Source organism: Coffea arabica, chromosome 6c, assembly GCF_036785885.1.
Source record: "Coffea arabica cultivar ET-39 chromosome 6c, Coffea Arabica ET-39 HiFi, whole genome shotgun sequence".
NCBI classification, from domain to species: Eukaryota; Viridiplantae; Streptophyta; class Magnoliopsida; order Gentianales; family Rubiaceae; genus Coffea; species Coffea arabica.
The window spans coordinates 49,084,668-49,109,842 of record NC_092320.1 but is presented as its reverse complement, the minus strand read 5'-3'; the positions used below and the strand labels follow the sequence as shown (position 1 = coordinate 49,109,842).

The following is a 25,175-nucleotide window of genomic DNA, read 5'->3' as shown; positions in this document are numbered from 1 at the left end:
TAATACCTATCTAATTGTCTCTAATTTACCAAATTATCTAGTTCTCCTCCAATTATTTCTTATCACCTCTTGATACATAATTCCTTTAGCATAAAACTTCCTCTATTCCACTAAATTTATTACACACAACTCACTAGTTGGTCACACTTACATAACGCACTATGAAACTCAACGTGCAATAAATTGAATGAAGCAATAGAAATAAAAATCATGAATCAACCATTAAATCAACCAAGAATTTAAGACAAGGCAATTAAAATAAAAGATGAAAATAATATTCGGGATCTCACATATTTAACACTACATTTAAGCTTCTGTTTTTAAGAACATCAAAGTGCAGAAGGATTTGATTTCCCACTATTGCTACCAAGGGGTGTGGTGCATCTCAGATTTTCAGAGTCAACTCTAGCAAATCCTTTTCCCGTGGCTTAAACATTAGCCCTCAGGAGCTTTCACGCATACCACTTGTTAAGCAATTCTAAGAGAAGAACTGCAGCAGAATCCTTCGCTTTTTTGACACTTGGCATGGGATCTCCAATACATTCATCCGTCCATCCCCTATCAGAAGTTTTAACACAAACTGCATACGTGAACCTTTTTGCATGTGCAGGGCCACCTTCATGGACGCGCCTAAAATGCCAAATTATATGGTTAACATGATAAAATCAGCAAAATTCTATACCAGTTTGCTAGGAATAGAATATACTGAATACAAGAATTGCATATTACAAAGAAGCTGGGTTCACAAGTTAATTTCTTACCGATATGATGGCATTGGCCAATTTCTCCGCAAACAGATATCGTTTAGTGTCTGCCTTGTGAACGTTTGGCTCCCATTCCTCCTTTTTTTGCCGTCATCAGTATCATTCTCCTTAGCTTCAGCTTTCTCCTTTTCCTTCAGTGCAACAAGGGCATTTCGAGCAGCCAATTTTTGTGCCATTTTCTTTTGTGGATTTTGAGCTAATCCAACCTGAACACCATCAACATAGACTTCTACTGTTGCCAAATTGCCACTCCTAGTTGCTTTATATTCGAGGCCCTCAGCCTGTTGCTGGCATCTTTCTTGCAGTTCTCTTACCGGATGCATTGGAAGGGTTTCGGGAGTGACCATTGGTTCCAGTAGAGGTTGGAATACCTGATGATACGAGTTTCATTATAAATCGAGATCTCATACCAAAATATGTGATTAATGACAAACAATAAGCAAGAGAATAAAATTCAGCAATATAGACACAAATAGGAACTTTTCTCAGATTCTTGAGTTCGACTAACCCTCCATACAGCTGCAGTATCACGCCCACTGTCAAGGAAGACAGCACCAGCAATTGATTCAACAATATCGCCCAATACTTTTGGAGCTTTGCAGTCTCCTAAACCAAAGGAGTTAAACCCTGGTTTCGACAACTCATTCTGGACCTCTTTCACAAAATCTCGTATCTAAACATGAATGAACATTGGTAAAAAGCTTCATTACTTGGGATAAGTCACATTTGATGCACAACACCATGCATATAAATGGTCGATTACAAGCGGTTAAAAGTAGAGCAGTAGAAACCTGTTTTTCAAGGGCACTCGATCCATGTCGAAGGTGTGTATGAAGATTATGTTTAACAGCAACACGTGCAAAATTTTCATTGTTCACAGCAGCGGCTCGCAAATCAGTTAAGCGTCCTGGAGGCAGATCTGTATATGTAAAGAATAAGTGTCTTGTAATGAGATGATCCAACACAGCATCACCTACAAACTCCAGTCGTTGGTAACAAGACACCCCAGAGGAAGGGCGTGAAGCATGAGTAATAGCCTCTACCAATAAGCTCCTATCAACGAATTTGATGTTCAAAGTAGTTTCCAACACATCAAAGTCAATGCTCCTCAAAACATTCTCTGGAACACTATTGGGCCTAATAAGATAATCACTCTCCTTTAAATCAAAATCTACCTCTATGCCAATCCATTTCATCACGTGGTTTGCTGCAATTTTCCCACCTTCAACATAATACACACCAATTAGTGCCTCAACAACATCAGCCAGTGTTTTGCTAGAGAGGACGCGATATGAACTTGAATCGCTTTCCAGCTCACCGTCTTCAAGTTCATCATCTTCATATAAACCATCATCCAGATCGTGCCCTGCCCTCATGTCATCATGTAAAACTTGTGGATCAAAAAGTGATGCTTCTGTTTCCTTCATTTCTTCATCAAAGACAGGCAGCACCCCTGGAGCAGCCCATCTAGATGGAGCAAACCGATCTGCTTGAATGTATGATTGAAGCCCCTTATTTAATGCATACTGATACAGCACCATGTTGCTGACCATTTGCTGCCTCATTCGAGTGAGTTGGCCTTCATGTTTCTGGGGATACTGGAGAAAAAGAAATCGACTAACAACCCATTTCAAATAAGCATCACCCAATAGTTCTGCTCGTTCATAGCAGAAAGTCTCCTGGCAAGAAGCAGCAGTCAAAGCTTCCAGTATCTGCACATATAAAGGTTCATATGTCATCTAACTTAGTGTAACTGTTAATAAGTATCTAGTAGGGTGTCATCACACCTTTGAAGCAGGGACTGGATGACCAATTATATGCTTAAGCTGCACTGCAAGCAGCATACTTTCAACCCTTCTCATAATTGATGGCAATCTTTGAGCACCCCGTACTAGCGATCCAGGAAGAGGATGCACAAAACACAGCTCAGGAGGGAGAAAAACATAGTATGTCTTATCCAGGTTCTCATCAGATTCATTGTCATGAGCTATAACAGGCAAAATTTCACAATTAGTTGTTCAGAGTAATGATGAGAAAATAACACGTCAACATGACACAGTGAAAATGATAAGTGAACACCTTCTGCATGTTCAAACCGAGGGGAGAGAAGATTCTTGCAATATGAAACACCACGGCCTCTTATTAGAGGTTGTTGTTTGAAGATCAAATGAACTCCATACCTGCAGGTAATTATGGACCGAACAGCCAAATGCACCATATTGTAGGTGAAGAATTAAAAGCTTTCCCAGTCTAGGTCTCAAACTAGTTCAAGAGTGCAAAACATCGAAACTATGGTTGATGGCCCAGAAGAACCAGAGTGTTTCACACTTGAAAATAGTTTATGCTTCCTTTCCGACCGCAATAAGCTTTGTCTTTTTCACGTACAATAATGGTGCATTAAAACCATCCAGTCCTTGCATTAAGAAATACTTAGCAGATACACCAAAGAATTTTAAAGACAGTGATTTCCTCATTGATTCTTTTCGAGAAGAGATCTCACCCTTCAAGTCATCCACACAACTATACTGAAATAACTACCTTACTCCTGATTTATTATCTTTTCTTAGAAGGCCAAACTGAAAAAGAAGTGCATTAGTTAGATAATTAACCTTTCCCATACTTGTTATCCCATTCTTAAAGCCTCAAGCAAAGACAAGAATGCTCCATCAACCATCCTTTTAGCTTCCATTGGGCATAATTAGATGGATGACAAAATTTTAAGCAGTTATACTCTGAAAATATTCATATAAATAACAGTGACAACCCAATCCATGAAACTTCCTATTCAGTGATCAGGAAGGTTTAGACGCATTGGAGTCGTGTCCTGCTAAAAACAACTCTTTGAAAACAATGTTGCAACCTATTGTCCAAAAATTGCTTTAAAAGTCAACTAGAGAACAAATTTTAGTTTATGAGGATCCATAACAATTATCATAAGCATTTCATAAGCAGAAAAAATGGTATGCCAAGCAATTTTAAGTTGATTTTAGATGCATACTTTTGCTTGTAGTAATCAGCATAAGAGCTGTACTCCAAAGGACCAAGGTAGCCTTCTTTCCTCGGAAACGGGTTTTCTGCAGTCATGTCATAGCGCACAGAATCAACAAAAAACCTCTTTCCTGAATGAGCTGCAGTAATAATCTTCCCAACTAAATCTTCCGCACTAACACAAGAATCAGCCATCATCAATTTGTCCTTGTTTAAAACCCCTTGAACAGAAACTTCAAGGGTATTTCGATTAGGAAGCAAACCAGAAGCTTCCACAACATCAAACTGTGCAATAGCTCCCCGGATACCATAAGTAGGATGGGATTTAAGGCCATAGGTAATTCCATGCCGCAATTTCCCAAATCCGTATTCTCTACGGTCTCCACCTAGTGCTCGCTCGTTTGTGCCAAGACAAACATCTGGTCGAGCTCTCTGGATGGGATTGCGCCATGCATCTGTGTTTGTTATTCTCTCAATCAGATCCCAGTCAATATCTTTTATCGGATCAGTAGTTTTGTTGCAGGTCGTTGGAACAAATAAATAAGCCTTCGCAGGATCCCATGGAGTAGTGGATGGTTCAACATCCACATCCAGTACTATGCTCATTAGTCTTACATGGAAGCTCTTGAGCAAAGCTAACTGTACAAACAGACACCAGATTACTGTTCAAGCGGATAAGCAAGATGCAGAGTGCTATATCTTCGTATCAATGAAAAAGTAATACATGATCAACCTGAATTTCAGTAATTTCTAGTGGGCCTCGATAGATAAGTGAAGCTTTTGTGATTACAGTTCGAGCAATAAATAAATCCATTGACATCGATAACACCTGATAATAAGAGATACTTAGCAACAAAAAACATTGAACTTTTACATTTAACGCAATAATGAAAAACATACCTCTGCATCCAGCTCATTGCCAAACAACACCGCAAACTCTGAGACTTGAGTTAAGAATGGATCCTTTGAGGAACCAAAATTAACGCATTTGACCTCATACATATACAGGTGATAGAATTTGGAGTAGTCACAATTATCTCTTCCAGTTAAGATCCAATCTCCCTACAGGAACAACAGAAGTTTAAAATAAGAGAATTTTACATCTCAGCAACACTAGGACACTCCTTGCATAGAAACTAAAACCAATGGAAAGTGGAAAACAATATCTAACAACATATAAATTCAGTAATAGTGCTGTTGATCTGCAAAACATGTACCAAAATGTAGTCAAGACAATCCAATTACACGGGCTTTACAACATCAAATGTAGTAAATCCTCACAAGTATTAAAAAAATATATGTAAATTGAAAAAGGAACAGTAAAATCTCCTAAAAGCCAAAACGAAAGTGTGTGAGACCACATTTTAAGTATACAGAAGACAAAGCAGTAGGATTGTGGTACAAAAATGACCAGCATTATTTCTTGCATTTTGTCTCTGACTTGATCAATGACTGGTCAGAAACTCATTAAAACAATTTTCTTTGGCCACCAGAAGACATGATAAGCTTACTGCAAACAACTCCATGCGGACAAAAATCTGCTCTTAAAGGTTTCTACTTTTACTGTGGAGGCAAAAGACAATTGATCTGCTTCGTGAAAAAACATAACATCAAATGTGCTCTACACGAAGCCAAGCCTAAAAGCTAACATGTACCATTGAACAGTTGAGCTCTTTATTCAGCCACTTCAAAACATAAAAAACAAGATGGATTTGTTTAACTGATCACTTCAAAATTTGTGCTGAAACATGATAATTAGCTGATTCATTAAATTTAGAGAGAAAAAAAAGGACCTAAGAGAAATTAAATCACCGGAAGGTCACATCATAGGTAGGTATGATGTGACCTTCTAATACAACGCATTTTCCATAATTGCTAAGTGCAAAAACTAACATATATTTTCTTCACTTCTCTAGTGCTGCCCCAAGGAACCGGTAAAGTTCTTTTGAAAAGCATAATATGATATAGATTGTCACTTTTACACTTTATCAATCAATTTACCTTCTGGTTTAAAACACAGAGAGCTAAAAGGCTGCCTTATAACCATGAGAGATACAGGGTTACCTATGACAAATATAGGATAACCCACTTAAACGGCAGATGGGATTTTCATAATTTACCCTAAAATTCATATATCTTATACTGGTTTATATCATCTTCAATTACAAACTGGAGCAAGCTAAACCAGGTTTGCATTCACAAACTAACCTGAAGAACTTTAGCAACGCCTTCAGGGTAGAACTCCCTATGCCTAGCAGTTCCAGGAAGCGGATCCCCTTCATCATTTTTTTCAACTTTCTCAAGATCTGCCCCACTTCCCTTGTCAGGCAAGAGCATGTCAGTAAATGCTCCCATCTCATGGAGCTTCTTGCAAGCAGCTAAACAGACAGCCTGAAGATTACAGATTCTGTTTAATAAATATAGTTGAATAAGTTAGGGGTAGCAACATGGATCTGATTATTTAATACATGCATATCATGCCTGTTGTGCAACACGCATTGAGCCGCAGACAGGACCCTCAAGTTCCTCAAATGGTGCATTACAGGGAAGCTGAAGCCTGCATGAATATCCAGTAGGTCCTCCTGGCTTCTCATGGCGCTGCATAATAAACTCAGGGCGAAGTATTGAGTACCTAAAACAAAGAAAGTGAAAAAGGAACAAAAAGCTAAGAACCTACTTGCTGTGGAGAATAAGTGCATGATAAGGACAATAATCACATTGAAAAAGAAACTGAACCTGTCACTCGGCAGCTGCGAACAGTAAAAGTGGATGAGTCCAACAGCAGAATTTAAACTGACCACAGCACCCGTAGACTCCACTTGATAGACTGTATTTTCTGTCACCTCCCCCAGCTTAGATGTACCATTAAGATGACTAATATCCGTCCTCTCAATTGCTTCTTTTCGCAAGGTTTCTTCACTATTTCTAGCATTTCTTAGAAATGCTTCATGTGATAAATTTCCTCTAAACAAAGGATAAAACATAATAAATTTTAAAATCTAAGTTCATTTGTCATCTCAATTATGGAAAATAATGGGAAAGGAATCATAAGAATCCACAAGATGCATAACTACCTCTCAACCATCAAAATGTAATCTGATCCAGGCTTTCTAGCTCGGCCCCTGGACTGAATGTATGCTAGAACAGTTTTTGCCAGGTCAAAGCGGATGACAACATTGCACTGCCTAATATCAAGTCCTTCCTCAGCAACACTAGTGGCAACTAACAAGGTAACCTACAGATCAGTGCAAGCGTAAGATAGTGAATAAGAGCAAATCTGGTATTTAAGATGAATCATGTATAAGCATTTAGCATACACGGCCATCTCGGAATTTTGCTATTGCATCCTGCAATTGACTTGTCCGCATCTCTTGACTATTGTTATGCCCAATCAAACTTGCTGACTTGATAAAACTCAGGGAAGGAAGCTCTGCAAAAACCTGCATGCTTGACCAAATATTGTTGTCACAATAAATAATTAACTAGTTAAAATTCAAAATGGAGAATATGTATAGCTTATGTTTAGTTGACCTTTGGAAGAACTAAGGCAGCCACAACACGTTCCACAAAAACGATTGCACGAAAATCATCTGTATGCTGATATTTCAGAAGTATTTTAATCAACGACTGCACTTTTGGTGTCACTTTCCCATCAGCAACAGCGGCTCCAATTATCACATCAACATGTTCTCCGCCAGAGACAACTGAATCAGACAAGCATACAAGCAAAAAAGAACATTGACAACTATGACAAAAACCCACATACACAATTTTTAAAGGAATTAAACAATTAAAATACAACTGAGGCAACTGCATCATTAGCACTCTTTCTAATTCTAATGGCAACTGTATAGAGTGTATACAACTAAGAGAGTACATAAATCACAGGATACAACTAAGAGAGGTTATGCACATAATTACTAAGAGACGTTATGAACATTGACAACTATCATTAGGAAGCATACAACTAAGAGAGTACATAAAGCAAAAGAGAATTGGCCGCTGTCTAGAGTGTGAATAATTTAAGATAATTTTCAACTGATATGACACCTGCATGCATATAGCAGGTAGGGACCAGCTGGATAAGCCCTCCATATACCCTTAAAATCAGAGGTTATGTACATCTCTTAACTGACATATCTTTGGCATATGAATTATGAATCACTTTCTAACTTTTATTAGAATGATAACTGGAGAAAGGACAAAGGTAACAATTAATGGATCAATTCCCTTCCTGTAGTTGGGCTTATAACAATAAAAGTTGAACTCCAACAAGCCAAGATCAACCAGTTAACATATAGTAGCAAATAAAATGCATTACCCCTCCAGCAAACAAGACTAGTGAGCACTCACCGTGACTGTCAGGAAGTTCTCCCTCCTCTATCTCTTCAGACAAACTGCTCTCTGAAGTTTCAAAACCAACCAAATCTCCAATTCTTGAGTTACTTTCACTTACAGCTCCCTCAGATAATTGGCATTGCAAGAGGGAAACAACTTTACTTAGATACGATTCTTGAAATTTGACATCTAGTTGGTAATTTGCTCTTTCATCATTTTGTAAACCAGCTAAAAATGATTGTGCAACCTTCAACAATATAGGGCAAAGGAAACTTGTAAGTAGTTACACAAAATTGGCATAGAAAACTAATCCCCAACAAGATACTTCACCTTATAAGCACACCACTGTCCTAGTTCTCCAAGTGCATAGTTGACGGCCCTCAGCTTTTGAATTAAGTTAGCAGCTCCATCACTTTCAGTTCTTTCAGATACACCATATACTTGGCGCAGCTCTTCCTTTGCACCAGCATCTCTTGCTCCCATAAATTGCCATTTACTCCTCCTAGAGCTTGATTGAGCAGCTTCTTCAACTGCCACTTCCATTTGCTTTATCTGTTCATGGAGGGACCACAAACTAGTAGCTTTGTCATATTCAACTACAACTTCTGAGGGCATTGGCACGTGTCTCTCGAGCTCTTTACGATCCTTTACTGTACAAACTACTGAATCTAACTTACATTCTAGATTACGAATCTTAATTGCGCAGTCTATTTGGCTTGAAACACCTGCATGACAATGGCAACAGTTTCGTGAATAATAGTAGTGGCAAAACTCCCAGTGCAGCCAAGAGTATTAAAAAGAGAGAGAGAGAGATAGGGAGGAAGAACAAAGACAAATGACAAGATATTACTGCACTGCAAACAAAATTTGGATTAAGTAGCTTCTCTGCAAGCAAGCAACAGAAGTGAAATGCTAAGATAGATAAACCAATGCCTACCCTTCAAGTTAACAGGAGAAGCTGTCATTCCAAAAACAGATGGCCTCTGCTCCTTTGACGTTGTATGATAGAACTCAGACATCACTAAAGAATATGGATGTTTCTTGACAGCATGATGACATTCATCCAGAATAAGTAGATCAATAGCTTCCATTTTTATTATGCTGTGTCTCAATATATTCAAGAGAATTTGAGCCGTCATGACTAAAACCTGCAATGTCAATTATTAACTTAAATGAGTCAAACTAAGCACTTTTGGGACTTATATGAAGACTAAAAGAATGCACAATCAGATGTGGGACACGGAAGTTATCAGTGCCAAGTAGCATTAATTTACTTTAGAAGTGCGCACCACACAACCTTAGGCAGATAAGATTGCATGCACACACGCTCTTGACTTGTCATGGTGAATGGAGTAGCCAAAACAAAAGCATATATGCTCACAAAGTCATTCCACCATGCTCACACTGTTTGGTTAACACAAAACTTGGACAATCATTTTTACTGTGCATAAGGAACACATTATCCCATAGTGTCAATCAAATCAGGATGGAAGGTGTATAATGTAAGAGACATCAAGATGAGCAAAAAGGATAGGTGCAGAGACTCAACGGAAGCTGTTCTAACAAGTGGAGTTGGCTGCGTTAGTAGAGAAATCTTTCCATCTAAAATTCCAAAAGGAAAATACTATGACTGTTTTAATACTACATCCTTGTTCTGGAAAATACTATGACTGTTTTAATTTGCACACCAGCGTCTTCTCACGCTACTTCAATCTGATATAGTAACAAGCTGTAAGGGATTGAGAGCTAAATGAAATCCCCAAGAACACAACAATCTGAAGCACCAAATCATGATGTTAACATTTCTACAGTACTCATGCAGCATCCAAGGATACCCTTCCTTGGACTGCAAATTATATCCTTTTAGGAGATCCTCTCTTTAGGATATAAATTGCATGAGTAGGTGATTTAAATGCATTGCACCACATGGCAGCTTCACATAATCATTTTTCCCTTTTCTCATCACTCAGGACTATACTTGGAGAGATATGGTCCATTCTGTGTACATATTCTTGGCTCAACCTAGGCTTAATAGACTGATCTGAATTGGACTAAATGCAATTAGAAGCAAGGTAATTGGGGAGGCAGAGGGAAGGGTGGTTATTTAGGGGGCTAATATCCTCTATATTTGATTGCAAGACATAAATTCATGCATCCGAGTGAACCTTAAATAAGGCAGACACAAATTACATGTATTTATAACTCAATGTATCACATGCTATATTTGCAAGTATTGTAAAATCAACCAGACTATACTGTGGACTTTAACTGAACAGGACAGCAAAATCTTATAACATCATGTTTGCATGATGGAACCATAAAAGATCATAAGGATGTGCACAATTAATAGATAATACACAAAGCAACGATTCCAACACCTGTTTGGTTTCAAACTCTCGCTGCCACCTTCGTGCATCCCAGAAGTCTTGGCCCATTTCACCACAATAGTGACCAACTTGATAACCCGTTCTCTCACGAATTACTTCTGCTTGCTGGATTGGGGATGAAAATAAAGAAATCATTGAAAGAACATATAAGGCAAATAAGCCAGTAAATATTTTTCTACCAAGAAAACTACCTGATAAACAAGTGGAACTTTAGGAACTAGAAATACAGCCAGCATTTTCTTGTTCTTGCTCTGCAAGTCACTAGAAATACTCCTAATAAGGAGGACAGCAATGAGTGTTTTTCCTGCCCCAGTTTCCAGGAAAGCAATTGTGTTCTTAGTCTTTGCCTGTTCAAGAACATCCAATTGGTATTGCCGCGCCTGCTCTTCAGGGAGTTTGTTAATTCCATTTGGCTCTTCAGCTTCCTTCTCTGTCCCTTCGCTGCCACTGCAACTTCTCTGTGGCGCTGTCATGCCAGCTCTGTTTTGATCAGCTTCCCAAGAACCCAAGTGGAAGACCATCTCATTCCTTTCCTTATCTCTCTCCCAATAGCCCCTGGCTTCCCTCCAATCTGTGTCTTTCCGGCTGCTCCCATAGTGTTGTTGTCTCCTTCTCATCCGATCTTTGTGGCACCAATCCATCTCATCTCCATCACGAGGTCTCTTCCTAAATGACATGGTTCAAAGACTCGTCTGAGTAGGAGTCGAGTCAAATGACTGGTCACAGGAACTTGGCTAGGCAAAGTTGCCTCGGGTCAGTAAAAAGTCCGGCAAAATCGTCTGAGTCAACCTGTTCAACTCAGGACAAAATCAAAAAACCCATACATCTGCTGTACTAAAGATTTAACGCAAAGACAATCATAATCCCCCAAGAAAATCCAAAAATTATTGACAATTAATTAACAAGGACGAGTAAAGTTCACAACGCAAATGTGAAGGGCAACTGAAAGCTTCCTCAAGCAATGAGAAGATCATCGCAGAGGTGAGGACAGGCGAGTAAGTGTTATGCTGGTGGAGGAGGCCATGGGGCTAGTAGGTTTTTGTTGGGGGGGGGTGTTCAAAGCATAAAAAAATTCAATTAAGTGAGCCTAGAAGACAGAAGCATCTGGGAATGTGGATCCAAAGAAAAGAAAGAAAGAGGGTGAAGTGAAAATGGGGAAGCGACTAGCGAGCGAGAAAGCAAGAAAAAGTAGTAGTGGCCACTCAAAGCTGTTGTATGTACTACTAGTAGAGACTGAACAGCTAAGTTGAAAGGGAAGGGAGTTATTGCATTGCAACTTTTGGGGGGGTGAATGAGAGGGAGGGCTACGGAGAAAGCACATTTCAAATTCCAATTAAATTTGATTAAATAAACGGATGCTTTAATATTTTTGCACAACAAGAAGTGAAACAAAGAGAAAGAGAGAGGGATCGTGCACCTGATGTTAATGTAGAAGATGCAGCACACCACGGAAAGAAGTCCAGCAGCTACTGCTCTCGCAGATCCATGTCAATAATAATTAATATCCATAAGCATTTTGCTTTTTCTTGCAATTCTTCTGCTACCTGCCTTATTAGTTACCACTACTAGTGATTAGGGCTTCTTCAGAGTTCTTCTGCTACTACTTTGTAAAATACTAGGAGAAGAACACCATGCAATCCACGGTGAAATATCTAGATATGCCCTGCCCAATGTATATAATCAGTTTTTTATGTTTCAATAGTGTGTGTACATTTGTAATATAACAAATTAGCAGTTGCAAGAACCAAATCATTCAAATTATGTACATTAATACTTCAATAATTGAAGCCATAGCAATTGAATTGTATGAATGCACATGTTAGCTGAAAAGAATTAGAGAGCCCAAGAAAATACAATTTTTCTTTTATTTTGGATCAATGACACATTTTGTCCAAACAGATGTCTATCAAAGATAACAATTACAATACAGTTTCACATTTTGATGAAGATTATGATCCTACACACTTATTTTCATCAATTTAATGATAACATTTTGATGCCATTTGTAAGTTGGGACAGATTGTCTGGAAACTCATAACCCCCCTAACCAGAGCATTACCTGTGCTAAATCTAACAGAGATAGTAACAAATTCAATAGGTCACATTCAAATAGCATTGGTAGCTGAGAGAAAACAAGAAAACGGCAATTAATCCATGAGGCCAGGATCTCACAAAATTTTCCATGAATAGGTTGCCTTTGTATCCTAAAGACAAACTCCATCCAGACAGGTATAAAATACACAAAAGAATTGCGAACAAGATAACATAAACTGGCTTTATCTCCACAAAGGTTTCAAACAGTACATCTCACAGTATGATTGTTTTGCATATTTCAACGCCTCTGGTTGGAAATGTTAAAATCTAAGAACCAATAAATCAATATAAGAAGTATAAAAAAATTGTCAAAGCCATGAAAAAATATTTTTGTAACTACAACCTCTTTAAGGTTCGTATTTAGAACTCCAAATCTCTAACTATAGGCAGAATTTACTTTCCATCTTTTAAGATCATTTACGATTTGTTGGATCACCAAATAAGCAGGTGATTCTTTAAGTAGTAACAAACTCATGTTTCTTACTACCTGTAGCCAACCTCCTGTCAAATTCATAAAAGACACTTTCTTTTATAGGCTGAACCTACACCAACCATGTGAAGTGCTAGTCCAAAGCATAAGCCCACTACACAGCAAAACATTTGACCAGGCCATGCACCTCATAATTTCATCACAAGCTAGCCTCAAAATTATGATAACATTGACTCAATTTAGATAACTGATAAAAATATTTATTTTCTTGAAAATGTTGCTAGAGAAGTTTTTGTGACTTATTACAACAGATAATGTTTTTGAGGATATATAATGCCTATACAAAAATAGTTTGCACATGCAAATTAAGAAAAAAAGAAATTAAAACAAAAATCAATGGCAATCTTCTATTAGCAAAAGTTATTTAAGAATATGACTTTAGCAAAAGAAATTATAGAATACTATACAGCTATAGAAGAAACATTAGGCATGACTTCATGATCAAGGACAAAAGTTTGTCTCTAACTGTCTCTTGTTTTGACTAAAAAGGTAGTTTCTACGTTTTCTTTTGTAAGTTTCCATTACTTTGGTAATCGGGGTCTGACAGTTTATAACATCTTTCTTTTCCTAAGCTCTTTTGCTTGCATAGGCCTCCCTGCAGTTCCTTTATCAGTTGTTATCAGCACACTAATAGGATCAGAGGAGAAAAATCAGTCATTATCAGTTCTTATCATTTAAACAAAAAAATAATATTGACAAAACCAAATAAGCATTGAAACCATTAGAGCAGTAAAACAGGCAAATATGACAGGAGGAATTCCCTGAGTAAAGAAAAAGAAGAAAATAGCATTTTTACACTATTAAACTTTTATACCAGCAATTCCCAGCATCACGCAAAATAATTATGACAAGGAACAAGTTTAATTCTTGGATAGGTACAAGATTTTATGATGATATATGATCAAGTGTACTTTTGAGTAAGAGAAGTAAAAAAGGGATTTTCATGACAAAATGAAGCATAGAAGTGTAATTGAAACTTACTTTGAATTGGATAAAAAATAACAGAGGGATGGTAATGAGAAAACAGAAGAAACAATGAGATTAAACATGTAGTCTGTATAATTATTTTCCGCATGAAAGCTCCTACAAATATTTGTCTATAAGAAAGACACTGTCCCACACAAGGCGTGGGGATGAGGTGCCCGTGTAACAATATTATTTCTAGTATGAAATTAAATGCTATTTAATAAAATAATGAAAAACTTAGATTTAAAAGATTGTTAATAAGCCTTTTGGTCTTCTTTTACAATGTATGTTTTTTCAGTTATTTTTCCTGCCAAGTATTACAATTTCATTCTCATGTAATACAAATTGAGAGAGCTACAGGGCTCATGAAATCATTCCTGTCTATAAATGAACATGACAATTTGAAGCCTCTTCCCAAAACCACCACCATTCAGAAGAATGTTTTGTTTAAGCTGTTTCCGGCAAATAAAAGTTTAACTCTACAATCTCTTCAAACTCCCAAGCAACAGCTGTTTGCTGTTTTTGCCTTTTCTTTATCTTAACCAAGATAAAATATCAAATCCAAGAATTCACAAGCCATTACTGCCATTATTACCATACTTGACCTAAAGCCTGGTCAACTTTCTTATGTTTTGGTGATACCTAAGGTTGGAGATCATAGCAAATAAAGAATATATCACTTTAGTGCAGTAAAAGAGCTCTTCCGTAAACCAAATTTTTTCCTCATCCAGACATAAGAAATTGGAAAATGGAAAGGAAGTAATCCTACTAGTTAAACATCAAGAAATTGAATAAGCTGGCAAAAGACAACTAACAATAAAAAATTTCACCACACATAATGGAAACTTGAAGCATAAAAGCAAACACTCCATGAAAGGAAAAACAATTCACAAATGAGGAAATATCTACTTGTATGTACGACAAAATGACGATAGCCTGAACAGGATACCAAATATAAAAAAAATCAAGACATACATAAAGTAAACATCACCAACCAATATTAGAAAAATCAAAATGACTACAAGGGATGGATGGTACAAGAGTTACACAGCATATCAACACACAAATTTTAACTAAAGTAATTAAATGAAAGATATTAGAAGCATAAAGTTACAAGCAATCAACGTTATGATAAAAGCTGTACAAAAGTGGCGCTGAAAGATGAAAAGATAGCAGAGATTGGCATTCAACTTGCCATTGTATAAGCTATGAAGTGTCTATTAACGTCACCACCCTCAGTTGCTGAAAGACTTGTATAGTGCCTTATTTGGTACACAAATAACTATGGCCTAATAATCAGGTACTACCCTAGCTGAAAACTGGATTACAGTGAATCCCTACATGATAAACATACACATGCTTTAAACAAACCACTTGCAAACAACAAAAACAGATTTCATAGTTCTCAAACAATGTTTAGTACATTCATTGTCTTTCCTGTGTCTTTACGTAGGACCAATTTATTTTACCTGCACACTAGGTAATGATAGTTGGCTTAATACTCGCTCAGTCAGTTCCTCTGCACTACTTCTCCTTATATTAGCAATTTCCTGTCTGTTAAACAATATGAGAACATAGAAACAACCGCAAGAAATCGCATCATGAACTTAAGAAAACCATTAGCCCTCGAGTTGCCTCCAATCTAGGGATCACCTGACTTTCCAAAATAACCACACTATTGATTTTTATTTAAATTTTTTTCTCTCAAAGTAGTTCCATTTCTCATGAGAACAACTATGACATCAGCTATCCCCATCTGAGTTGGGGGGAAAAGTAATCAAAGAAAAATGGCAAAACAACAGAAATACAAATGTGGAGACCATAATATTATCAAAATCTTCTAAGATACAAGATCAGAAATAAAATGTTTAGAGTAGAAACCTACTCATCGGAGCACAAGCTTTGACAAAGCCACAAGGACATTTTATTAAGCAAGAAATCACAACCATAAATCAGAGTTGCAAAAGTTTGAACAGCCATAGAGAATAAATTTTCTCCAAACAGCAAAAATTAGAAGCATGTGAAAAAGAATCAAAACTAAGGAATAGATTTTTAACTCAATCTACCAAGATGTTAGGACAACTGCCAAAAAGTTAAAATTATACCACAAAGATCTGAACTTTACTTACATGGTAACAAGCACTTTAAGGATTTACGGATTCAAAATGCTTCCTACGAAGATTGCAAAAAGGATCCTTATCAAACCGAGTATGAGCAGTGACAACTGAAAATCTTGCAAGATATTCAAAAAGAAAAAAGTAAAGAAAGTACTTAAAAAAAAAAAAAAAAAAAAAACATGCACTGCAACAGCTAGAAAATCATAACTGCTAAAATGATTATCAGAAAACAAATTCATAGCTCTCCATTCCAGCAAGCATAATAAATGATAAAATTGTATGATTCGCTATCTTTTAATCTACATAATAGGAAAGGCAAAAACTGGAAAAGAAGAGTCACTACCCGAAGAAATCACAATCAACAAAAAAGGGAAGGGAAAATAAGAGAATCAGAGACAAACAAATAGGGAAAATCAGATAACTAAAACAAAAGCATAAGAGAAACAGAAGTAATGATTAGTAAAACTATTAAACATCAACTAAAAGATGAACTAGAAGAAAAAAATGAGAAGAAGAGAGGTGGAGAAAGAAATTTTGGTTTCAGAAAATAATGATGAAAGAGAAAAGGTTGTGAATTTGTGATGATTGAAGCACCGATGAGCTATGAAAAGAAAATTGAGAAATCCGACAGGGCAATCTAGAAATTTTTAGCGGATGAAATTGTGACAAGGTTTTAACAACCCATGAATCCAAAACAACCAGAAAATTAACCAAGAAATTTTAAGGGCTCCAGAAGACCAGAAAAAATAGATAATTAAGTAAAGGAATAAATCCCAGTGTAAAGCAACACAAGCACCATTTAAAATGAGTAAAAAAGAAAAAACACAGACAGTAATAAACCTGAGAAAAAAATTCATGAAACCTGAGGAGGAAACATTGCATACAATATTCCTTGGTGATGATCTTCCCTTAGCTGCCTCTGTCTCGAGAGAAAGCAAGGAGGAAAAATCAGTATGAAATTTTAGATGTTAAGCAGGAGAAATTTTTGGGAAAAAATCACGGAAACATATATTCAAAGGAAACAAAAGGTAATGGGCAACAAAGAACCTGACACTCTGGAGATAGAATCTTGGAATTTCCTTGCCTCTGCGTTTAAATCTTTCAACTTTTCCGCTGTCTTTGTCGGTGGAGCGGAGGCGGGGAAACGGCGAGAGGAGCAGACGGACGGCAGACCTCTGGGGTTTGGAGGACAAGAAAGTCATGTCTAGTAGAAACGGGCTCAAGTGACAGGGTTGAGGACGAACAAAGTCAACCAATCCCTTAGCGCCACATCAGCAGACGACAGACGACCTAAAAGTAGTGAAGCTTGTAGCGGCCTGCACTATGCCAGTGCATTTGACGCGCATATTAATTATTTCAACTTATATGTAGAATTATGTCATATATGTTTTCTTTTTATTTTCAGAAATCTATAAAAAGTACTCTTTTTTTATTTAAGAAGCTATTATATTTAAAACTATCGTAGGGAAAAAAGGGGGATGGAGGATAGTTGTACTTAAGAGTTAAATCATAATAGAAAAATGAGGAAACTTTGAGTAGTTTGAAAACTAATTTTAAAGGGTATTTTTGGTATAACATTAAATGATATAAATTCTTTACACTAAAAGCGGCCTCTCCCATTATATACAATATAGTCTAAATCTATAGAACTACTCTTTTTTATATTATATATATATAATTATGGTAGAGAAAAAAAAGGAGTGTGGTCAATTATACTTAAAATCATGATAGAAAAAAATGAGGGAACTTGAGCAGTTTGAAAACTAACTTTAGAGGGTATTTTTGACATAACATTAAATAACATAAATTGTTTATACCCAAAGTCACCTCTCCTATTATATATATTAGTGCATGTGTATGTATATATATAATAACACATTATAGATATATAGACTAGTTGGTCTTGCCCTACCCATGATTTGTCTATGAGTTTTTTTCTTTTTTGGTATGTCTTTTATGGTAATAGGAAGAGTGTAAAGTGGTGATGTTAGTTGGAAAATAATAAAGTTTAATAAAATTAGTGCATAGTATAAAAAATGAATACGTGTATGAAAATTTTGGGTTGGAATGAAATTTTATGTTTAAGTAGCATAAATATTATCATTATGAATAAATGTACGTCTACAAAATATGAAAAATGAAAATACTGAGTGCTTTTTTATCAATTATGGTTATGTAGTAATAGATGGGTATGTATATTAATGAATATGTTTGAATAAAATATATCTCTTATATGATTAATGCTACTAACTACGATGACATCTATTGAAATTAATTTGCTTTATTAGTATCAATAATATTTGTATAAGAAACAAAATGGACAAAAATGAAAAGGAGCATTAAGTATTAAAAAAAGACATTGTATTGAATGAAAATTTGTAGATGGCATTCTTAGAATATCATGGACCCAAAATTATGTATGAGATAAATAGGTGGAAAGCAATTTCTGAGGAAGATAAATAATGGCAATAATCAACAACTTAAACAATATTCATAATTCACATTATTGATTTCATTGTGCGTGAGAGTAAATTTAAGATAGCACACAAAGTGTGATACCAGCAAAAAGTGAAGAAAATTAAACAAAAGCAATTTCTGAGGAAGATAAATAATGGCAATAATCAACAACTTAAACATTATTCATAATTCACATTATTGATTTCATTATACGTGAGAGTAAATTTAAGATAGCACACAAAGTGTGATACCAGCAAAAAGTGAAGAAAATTAAACAAGGAAAACTTAATTATAATCAGCAAAATCGGCTTTGTATAACTCAAAACGTTAAAATATAGCAGCGTGCACTTAAACCAAATCAAGACATTATTATTGCTTGAAGTGAAAAGAGCCAAACGAAAATTGATGAAGAATGTAGGGAAATTAACTCACCGGGAGAGAGGGGGGTGGTAAGAGCCAGCACTTAAAAGGTCAAATGAGAGCATTAAAGATAACAATATGGCTGTCATGGAGAAGAACAAAATAAAGAAAAGGCCAAGTTCGTGGTAACCAAAGCTGGAGGATTGGGGGGGGGGGGGCGTGTGAGGTCCCAGTCCGTTCGTAAGTTGATATTAGGGTTATTCATTATTTTGTACGGTTAAATTAAGGTTTTAGGGCAAAGGAGAAACCTTGATCTCGGCTAAGATTGAAAACCCTAACTTGCTTATGATAAAACCCTAGTTTATGTATTATTCGTAAGCTCGAGCTATAGTTTATATGCGGTATTCTAGTGTGTGTTTTGGCACAAGTAAAAATAGGATTCGTTATAGTTTGCAGAGGTTTAACAAATTTGAAAATGGTTGGCAAACACTGGATTAGCAAACCTCTAGTGTTACAATATTAGAAAGCTTAAGTGGAGTTTTATTTATCGCCCGCCTTTTTCCACATTTTCTTTATTAGAAAAATTCCCCAGATAATTTTTATGAGTAAATATAGATTTTAGATGATTTTTCTAGTATCAGTTAGTTTTTGAGAAATTTGGGTTCGTTTGGATTCCTTGTTTTTGCACCTGTTTTTGAAAAACTGTTTTTCACATTTCAAATTCTACAGTAAATGTGTATTTCAAAAACAATTTCAAAAACACCCATATCCAAACATTATATCAAAAACAACTCCAAATATACAAATTTAATATGTATATTTCAATTTGTATATTTCAATTATTTATATTATATATTTTATATTAATATAAATTGAAATATACAAATTGAAAATTATATATTTATATGTTATATATGTTATATATTATATAAATATTTATATACATTAATATTATACATAATATGTAATATTGTATACATAAATGTATACATATTTATACATAATATATTATGTACATTATATTATAATATATACATTATTAATGTACTTTCATTATTATGTACATTATTGTGTATAATAATGTTATGTATAATATATAATATACATAATATGTAATAATGTAATAATGTATATGTATAATATATTATATTATGTATATTATATTATATATATACAATATTATGTATATTATACAAATTGAAAATTTTATATTATATGTTTATATATTATATATTATATAAATATTTATATAATGAAATATACAATAAATATTACAAATTGAAATATTATATAAACACCACATTTATTAATATTCAAATATTTATAATTAATATTATATATATTAAATATTTATAAATAATATATTTATTTATTTATTTATTCATATTATATAAAATTTATTTATTTAATATATATTTTTATATATTTATATAAAAAATATATATTATAAAAATATTTATAATATAATATATATTATATTATATAGATTATACATTTATATAAATGTACATTTATACATAATATATATTTATGTATATTTATAATATACATTTATATTATGTATTATATATAATATTAGACATTTATAATACATTTATACATTTATATTAATATACATAATATTAATTTTACATTTATACATAATATTAATACATTTATATATTTATATTAATTATATTAACACATTTATACATAATATTAATATATATTTATAATATATTAATTTTTACATTTATATAATATTCATTTATAATTTATATATTTATAATAATATACACTTATACATTTCTTAATAAATTTATATTATGTATTATATATAATATAATACATTTATATATTTTTATATAAATATATAAATATATTTTTATATAAATATATAAATATATTTTTATATAAATATATAAATATATTTATTTATAAATATATAAATATATTTTTATATAAATATATAAATATATTTATTTATAAATATATAAATATATTTATTTATAAATATTTATAAATGTATTATGAATGCATAAATATATATTTATATAAAAATATAAAATATAAAATTTATAATTTTTACATTTATATAATATTCATTTATAATTTATACATTTATAATAATATACATTTATACATTTATAAATATATTTATATTATGTATTATGTATAATATAATACATTTATAATATATTGATATATTTTTATATAAATATATAAATATATTTATTTATAAATGTATTATAAATGCATAAATGTATATAAATATATAAATCATAAATTATAAAAATACTCAAAAATATGTTTTAAAAATACCTCTAAAAATAATCTAAAAAACATCCACAGTAAAAGTTTTTCATATAGTTTTTGAAAAACAACCTCAAAAACAACTAATCCAAACGGACTTGTATTTCAAAAACGAAATGCTACAGTATTGTTTTTGAAAAACAACCCCAAAAACAGCTAATCCAAACGGACCCAAAACGTATATCGGACGTGGGACCCACTAGTGCGGTAAGTTCGGAAAAATTCGGCCAATTAGGTTAAGTTTCGGATACTGGACTTAATTTATCGGGTGCTAAAAGATAATTAGAGGATACTTTATGGAGTAGAGTGAGAGGGAACAAAGTGATAGACTTGCATTAATGGAGGTGACAAGTGTCACCCTTGGATTAGTTCTTAAGTAAGACTACTATTCCTTGTCTTACCATTGATCAAATAAATCACAAAAATAACCAAAACTTCACCATTTTTTCTTCATCTTGGCCGAATTTCTTGAGCAACAAAAGGAAGAAAACTCTTCAAGATTTTGGATTCAATCTTGCTTCAATCAACTTACTCAACCATCCAACCTTGATTTTGCTCCATAAAACCACTTAAAGGAGTGATAGTGAAGTGTTGTGTGGTGTTATTTGGAAAGATAAGAGGACTTATTGCTCTCTCTCTCTTGTTTCTAAAGTGAGTTGTGAAGAACTACTCTCCTCCCTTTATTGATGCTTAAATCATGCTTAGTGGTAGTATGAGATGCCATTTGATGGATTATATTTTGATTTGTGGTTGAATTGATGAACTTTTATAATTTTTGGGGATTTTTCTGTTTTAATATGAACATGATTGTGTGGCTATCTATGATGATTGGAAATGATGTTTAATGACTCTAGGAGGTGGAAAAAGTGATTAATTGCAACCAATTTCTGGTTTGGAAGAAATTTTAGAAAATTAGGGTTTTGTGAAGAACATTCTGCCCGGTTTTATAGCTCCTAGTTAGAGGCTGAATTGGCCTTGGCTTAAAACATGAAAGTTGTAGGGAATGACATTTTAGAGGTGCCTACAAAAATTCCGGTCAATCGGAGTAGAGTAGAATGAGAAAAGTCGAAATTACCCATGCTGTCCTAGTTTTACCCGAATGTAAGAATTGTGCCTGTAATTGGTTATTTTGGCTGGAATTGCTTCGGAATTGGTTGTTATGGTCTTCTAATGAAATTTAGCCCTATTTCTAAGCTTTCGTATGGCTTTGGAATTTCTGGATTTGGACTTGTGTAGGCTGTTTTATGATGTTTGTACTAGAATACGGTTTGTGAACCTGTTTTGCGATTCTGGTGTAGTATATTGCATTTTTGACGTAGTTACACTCGAAATTGGACTGAGTGCCCTTCTTCAACATTATAGCCTCTTAAGTCCTAAATATTCTTGTAAAATTTCAGGTCAAACGGATTAGCGTATCCTGAGTTATAGATGAAATACTCAAGCCTGTTTTGAACATCAGATTCTATACGTTTTTAGTTTAGCTTCTGCCCGTGACTTTTTCGGTTTTGATACTGTGCGATCTGGGTGTTGACTCCTTAATAATAAATATAGATCTTGGTTTTAGTTTCGAAATGGTATAAAGTGCGTCGAAATTTGAGTTCCGTAGCTCCCGTTATGACCAAAACAAGATCTATCGTCAGAACTGCCTTTGAATCTGGACAGTTCTGACGGGTACTTTGACACTCAAATTTCGTTCTGTTTTGAGTGGATTCAGGTCTTGGCCAAAACATCAAAGTTTTAGCCTTATGTCTCAGATTTCTAATGCCTTTGGAATTTCCTAATTTGGATTTGTGAGCTGGGAGTTATAGTCCAGCAAACATACCCTGTCTGTTACTTTGGAGTGCGAATTCCTGGAACAGTTTTCTGCACCTTCGACCCATCTCTGTTCAGATCCGGAGTTAGGGGTCTTCATGAAAGTTATAGACTTTTCTCTTAGCTTCGCAATGGTACCTCATGTACCTTGATCCAACACTCATAGCTTCGATTAGGCTCAAAACAGTTTTGACGGCAAAATGGCTAGGCCGCCATTCCCGTTTCCGTGTGCCGTTTCCGCACTCGTATGTGTCGATTTTGCCATTTTGCTTGTTTTAGACATATTAGTAGCCGTTTATGATATTATGTGACGCAATCTTCTATTTCAGACGGTGGTGAGTTAGGTGGAGCCGGTGGGGCCTACTAGCTACTCCTCGCGGCACAAATTTCGAACTTTTGCTCTTTTGTTCGTTGAGTAAGTATTCAGGCCGTTCTTACGTGTTAGTTGCTTATGTGTTTCGATATGTATGAAAAAGATACCTAGGCGAGGGTGTACTTTATCGCACTCGACCTAAACCCTAGTTTGCGCACATATTTGTACATGACATATGTATATGAATCATTTTGGAACTAAACCCCTTGAGCTTGTGGCTCGGGGTGACTTTTGAATAAATTTTATGAAGTTTGTGAGTTTGGGGCCCGATCTCATGACCTAGATGGACTATTCGAGCCGGTTAGGGATTGGTCGAAGTCAGTCCAACCTTGTTTGAGGTCACCAAGTTTGTGAATCCGGTTCACCGATTATGTGGACCAAGTTTGTGACCCGAGCTTGTGAACCAAGCTCAATTTCGTTCGCTCGAGCAAGTTTGTGAGGTGCCTGGCCAGAGAGGGTGATAAGGTGTACGGTGGAAGTATAAGTGAAGTTCTACGGATCATTAATTGTGGTCGACGGAGTGTCGGCAGGAGATCATACATGGCACATGAATTGGCTTTGGAGCCACCTGTATCCTTATTATGTGATGTTACTTTTCTGCTTTTGCTTTACTCCTATTGTGTAACTGTTGTTACGTGAAATTTACACTTTCGCCCCTGTTTACTTACTAAGCATATAGCTTACCCCTTTCCTTTTGTTTTCCTTAGCAGGGACCGACGCGGGGAACTTTTGGCACACACACTAGTATAGTTAGGTTTGATTGTAATAGTTGGACAGTTAGTATGTTTGTTTTTGTTTTGGTGGTTTGTATAAGGACTCTCCTTAGGGTCTATCTTCTGCTGGTTGTGGTTATAGTGTATTAGAGTGGTTTGACTCGAGACTTTTGAAGATGTAAATATAACTTTTGGGATTGTATATATTGTATATAGTGCTCTTCGATTTATCTAGTTTTATTGCTTTAAATTTTGAGTCCTGGCTCGAGTTAGGCAGGTGGCCCGCCGATACCCTTGGGTTCGCCCTTGGGAGAAGTGGGGTCGTCACAGGTGGTATCAGAGCGCCTAGGTTAGAGGACTTGGGCAAGTGGGACATACGCGATAGACACTTGGCATATTTGACCATTTTAAGTTGAATGATATCTTTTAAGCTGAAATGCCGGTTGACTGACGACTTAATGTTTTGTAGGTATGTATCCGGGCGGTTCGAGTGGTGCGGGACCCAGTGGCGTGGGACCGAGATTTCCGAGTACGAGAGGCGTAGAGGATCGAGTGCTGCGTAAGCGGGCGATCCGCTATCGGCAGAGACCTGGAGAGCCTTACACTTTATACTCCCCTTTTGGTCAGGTGGTGCACCGACCTTGTGGATGTTGGTACACATACTGTTATCCTGACGAGGTCGTCCTGACTGTGGACGACGATGGCTGACTTGCTAGAACGTATGGTCGACCATCAAGGTCAGGGCCATGGGAATGCAGCTGGAAACCCTAGAAATAATCCGGGTAATTACGAAGGAGAGGACCGTGCTTTAGAACGGTTCCAAAAATTTGCGCCCCCTAAGTTTGTAGGTGGACCCGACCCTGACCTAGCGGAGGGTTGGATGGACCGTATGCTAGATATTTTTGCCGCGCTTAGGTACTCGGAGGAACGGCAGATATCCTTTGCTGCTTTTCAATTTGAAGGGGCCGCCCGAGCCTGGTGGAACGTGATTACAACCAAGTGGGAGCGCGAACAAACCCCCTGG

The 25,175-nt window shown here is 35.4% G+C and overlaps 1 protein-coding gene across 6 annotated transcripts; it reads right to left on the bottom strand.

Annotated features, from left to right (window-relative positions):
- Positions 1–198: 198 nt before the first annotated feature.
- LOC113693952 (endoribonuclease Dicer homolog 1) lies at positions 199–17,460 on the bottom strand. 6 transcript variants are annotated; one of them, XM_027212748.2, is made up of 25 exons: positions 17,192–17,460; positions 16,985–17,063; positions 16,157–16,199; positions 13,587–13,688; positions 11,895–12,140; positions 10,669–11,266; positions 10,469–10,582; positions 9,028–9,238; positions 8,421–8,815; positions 8,106–8,337; positions 7,284–7,456; positions 7,070–7,192; positions 6,827–6,987; positions 6,489–6,716; positions 6,234–6,384; positions 5,961–6,143; positions 4,653–4,814; positions 4,486–4,581; positions 3,763–4,391; positions 2,844–2,944; positions 2,552–2,751; positions 1,556–2,476; positions 1,273–1,437; positions 762–1,135; positions 199–630 (listed from the first exon to the last, which is right to left on the bottom strand). In XM_027212748.2, the coding sequence occupies exons 6-25, from the start codon at positions 11,152–11,154 to the stop codon at positions 453–455; spliced, it is 5,283 nt and encodes a 1,760-aa protein (XP_027068549.1). In that variant the 5' UTR covers positions 11,155–11,266; positions 11,895–12,140; positions 13,587–13,688; positions 16,157–16,199; positions 16,985–17,063; positions 17,192–17,460; the 3' UTR covers positions 199–452. The 6 variants fall into 6 exon arrangements, with proteins under 6 accessions (XP_027068549.1, XP_027068552.1, XP_071909915.1 ...); XM_027212751.2 differs by lacking the exon at positions 13,587–13,688; XM_072053814.1 differs by lacking the exon at positions 16,157–16,199.
- Positions 17,461–25,175: the final 7,715 nt, after the last annotated feature.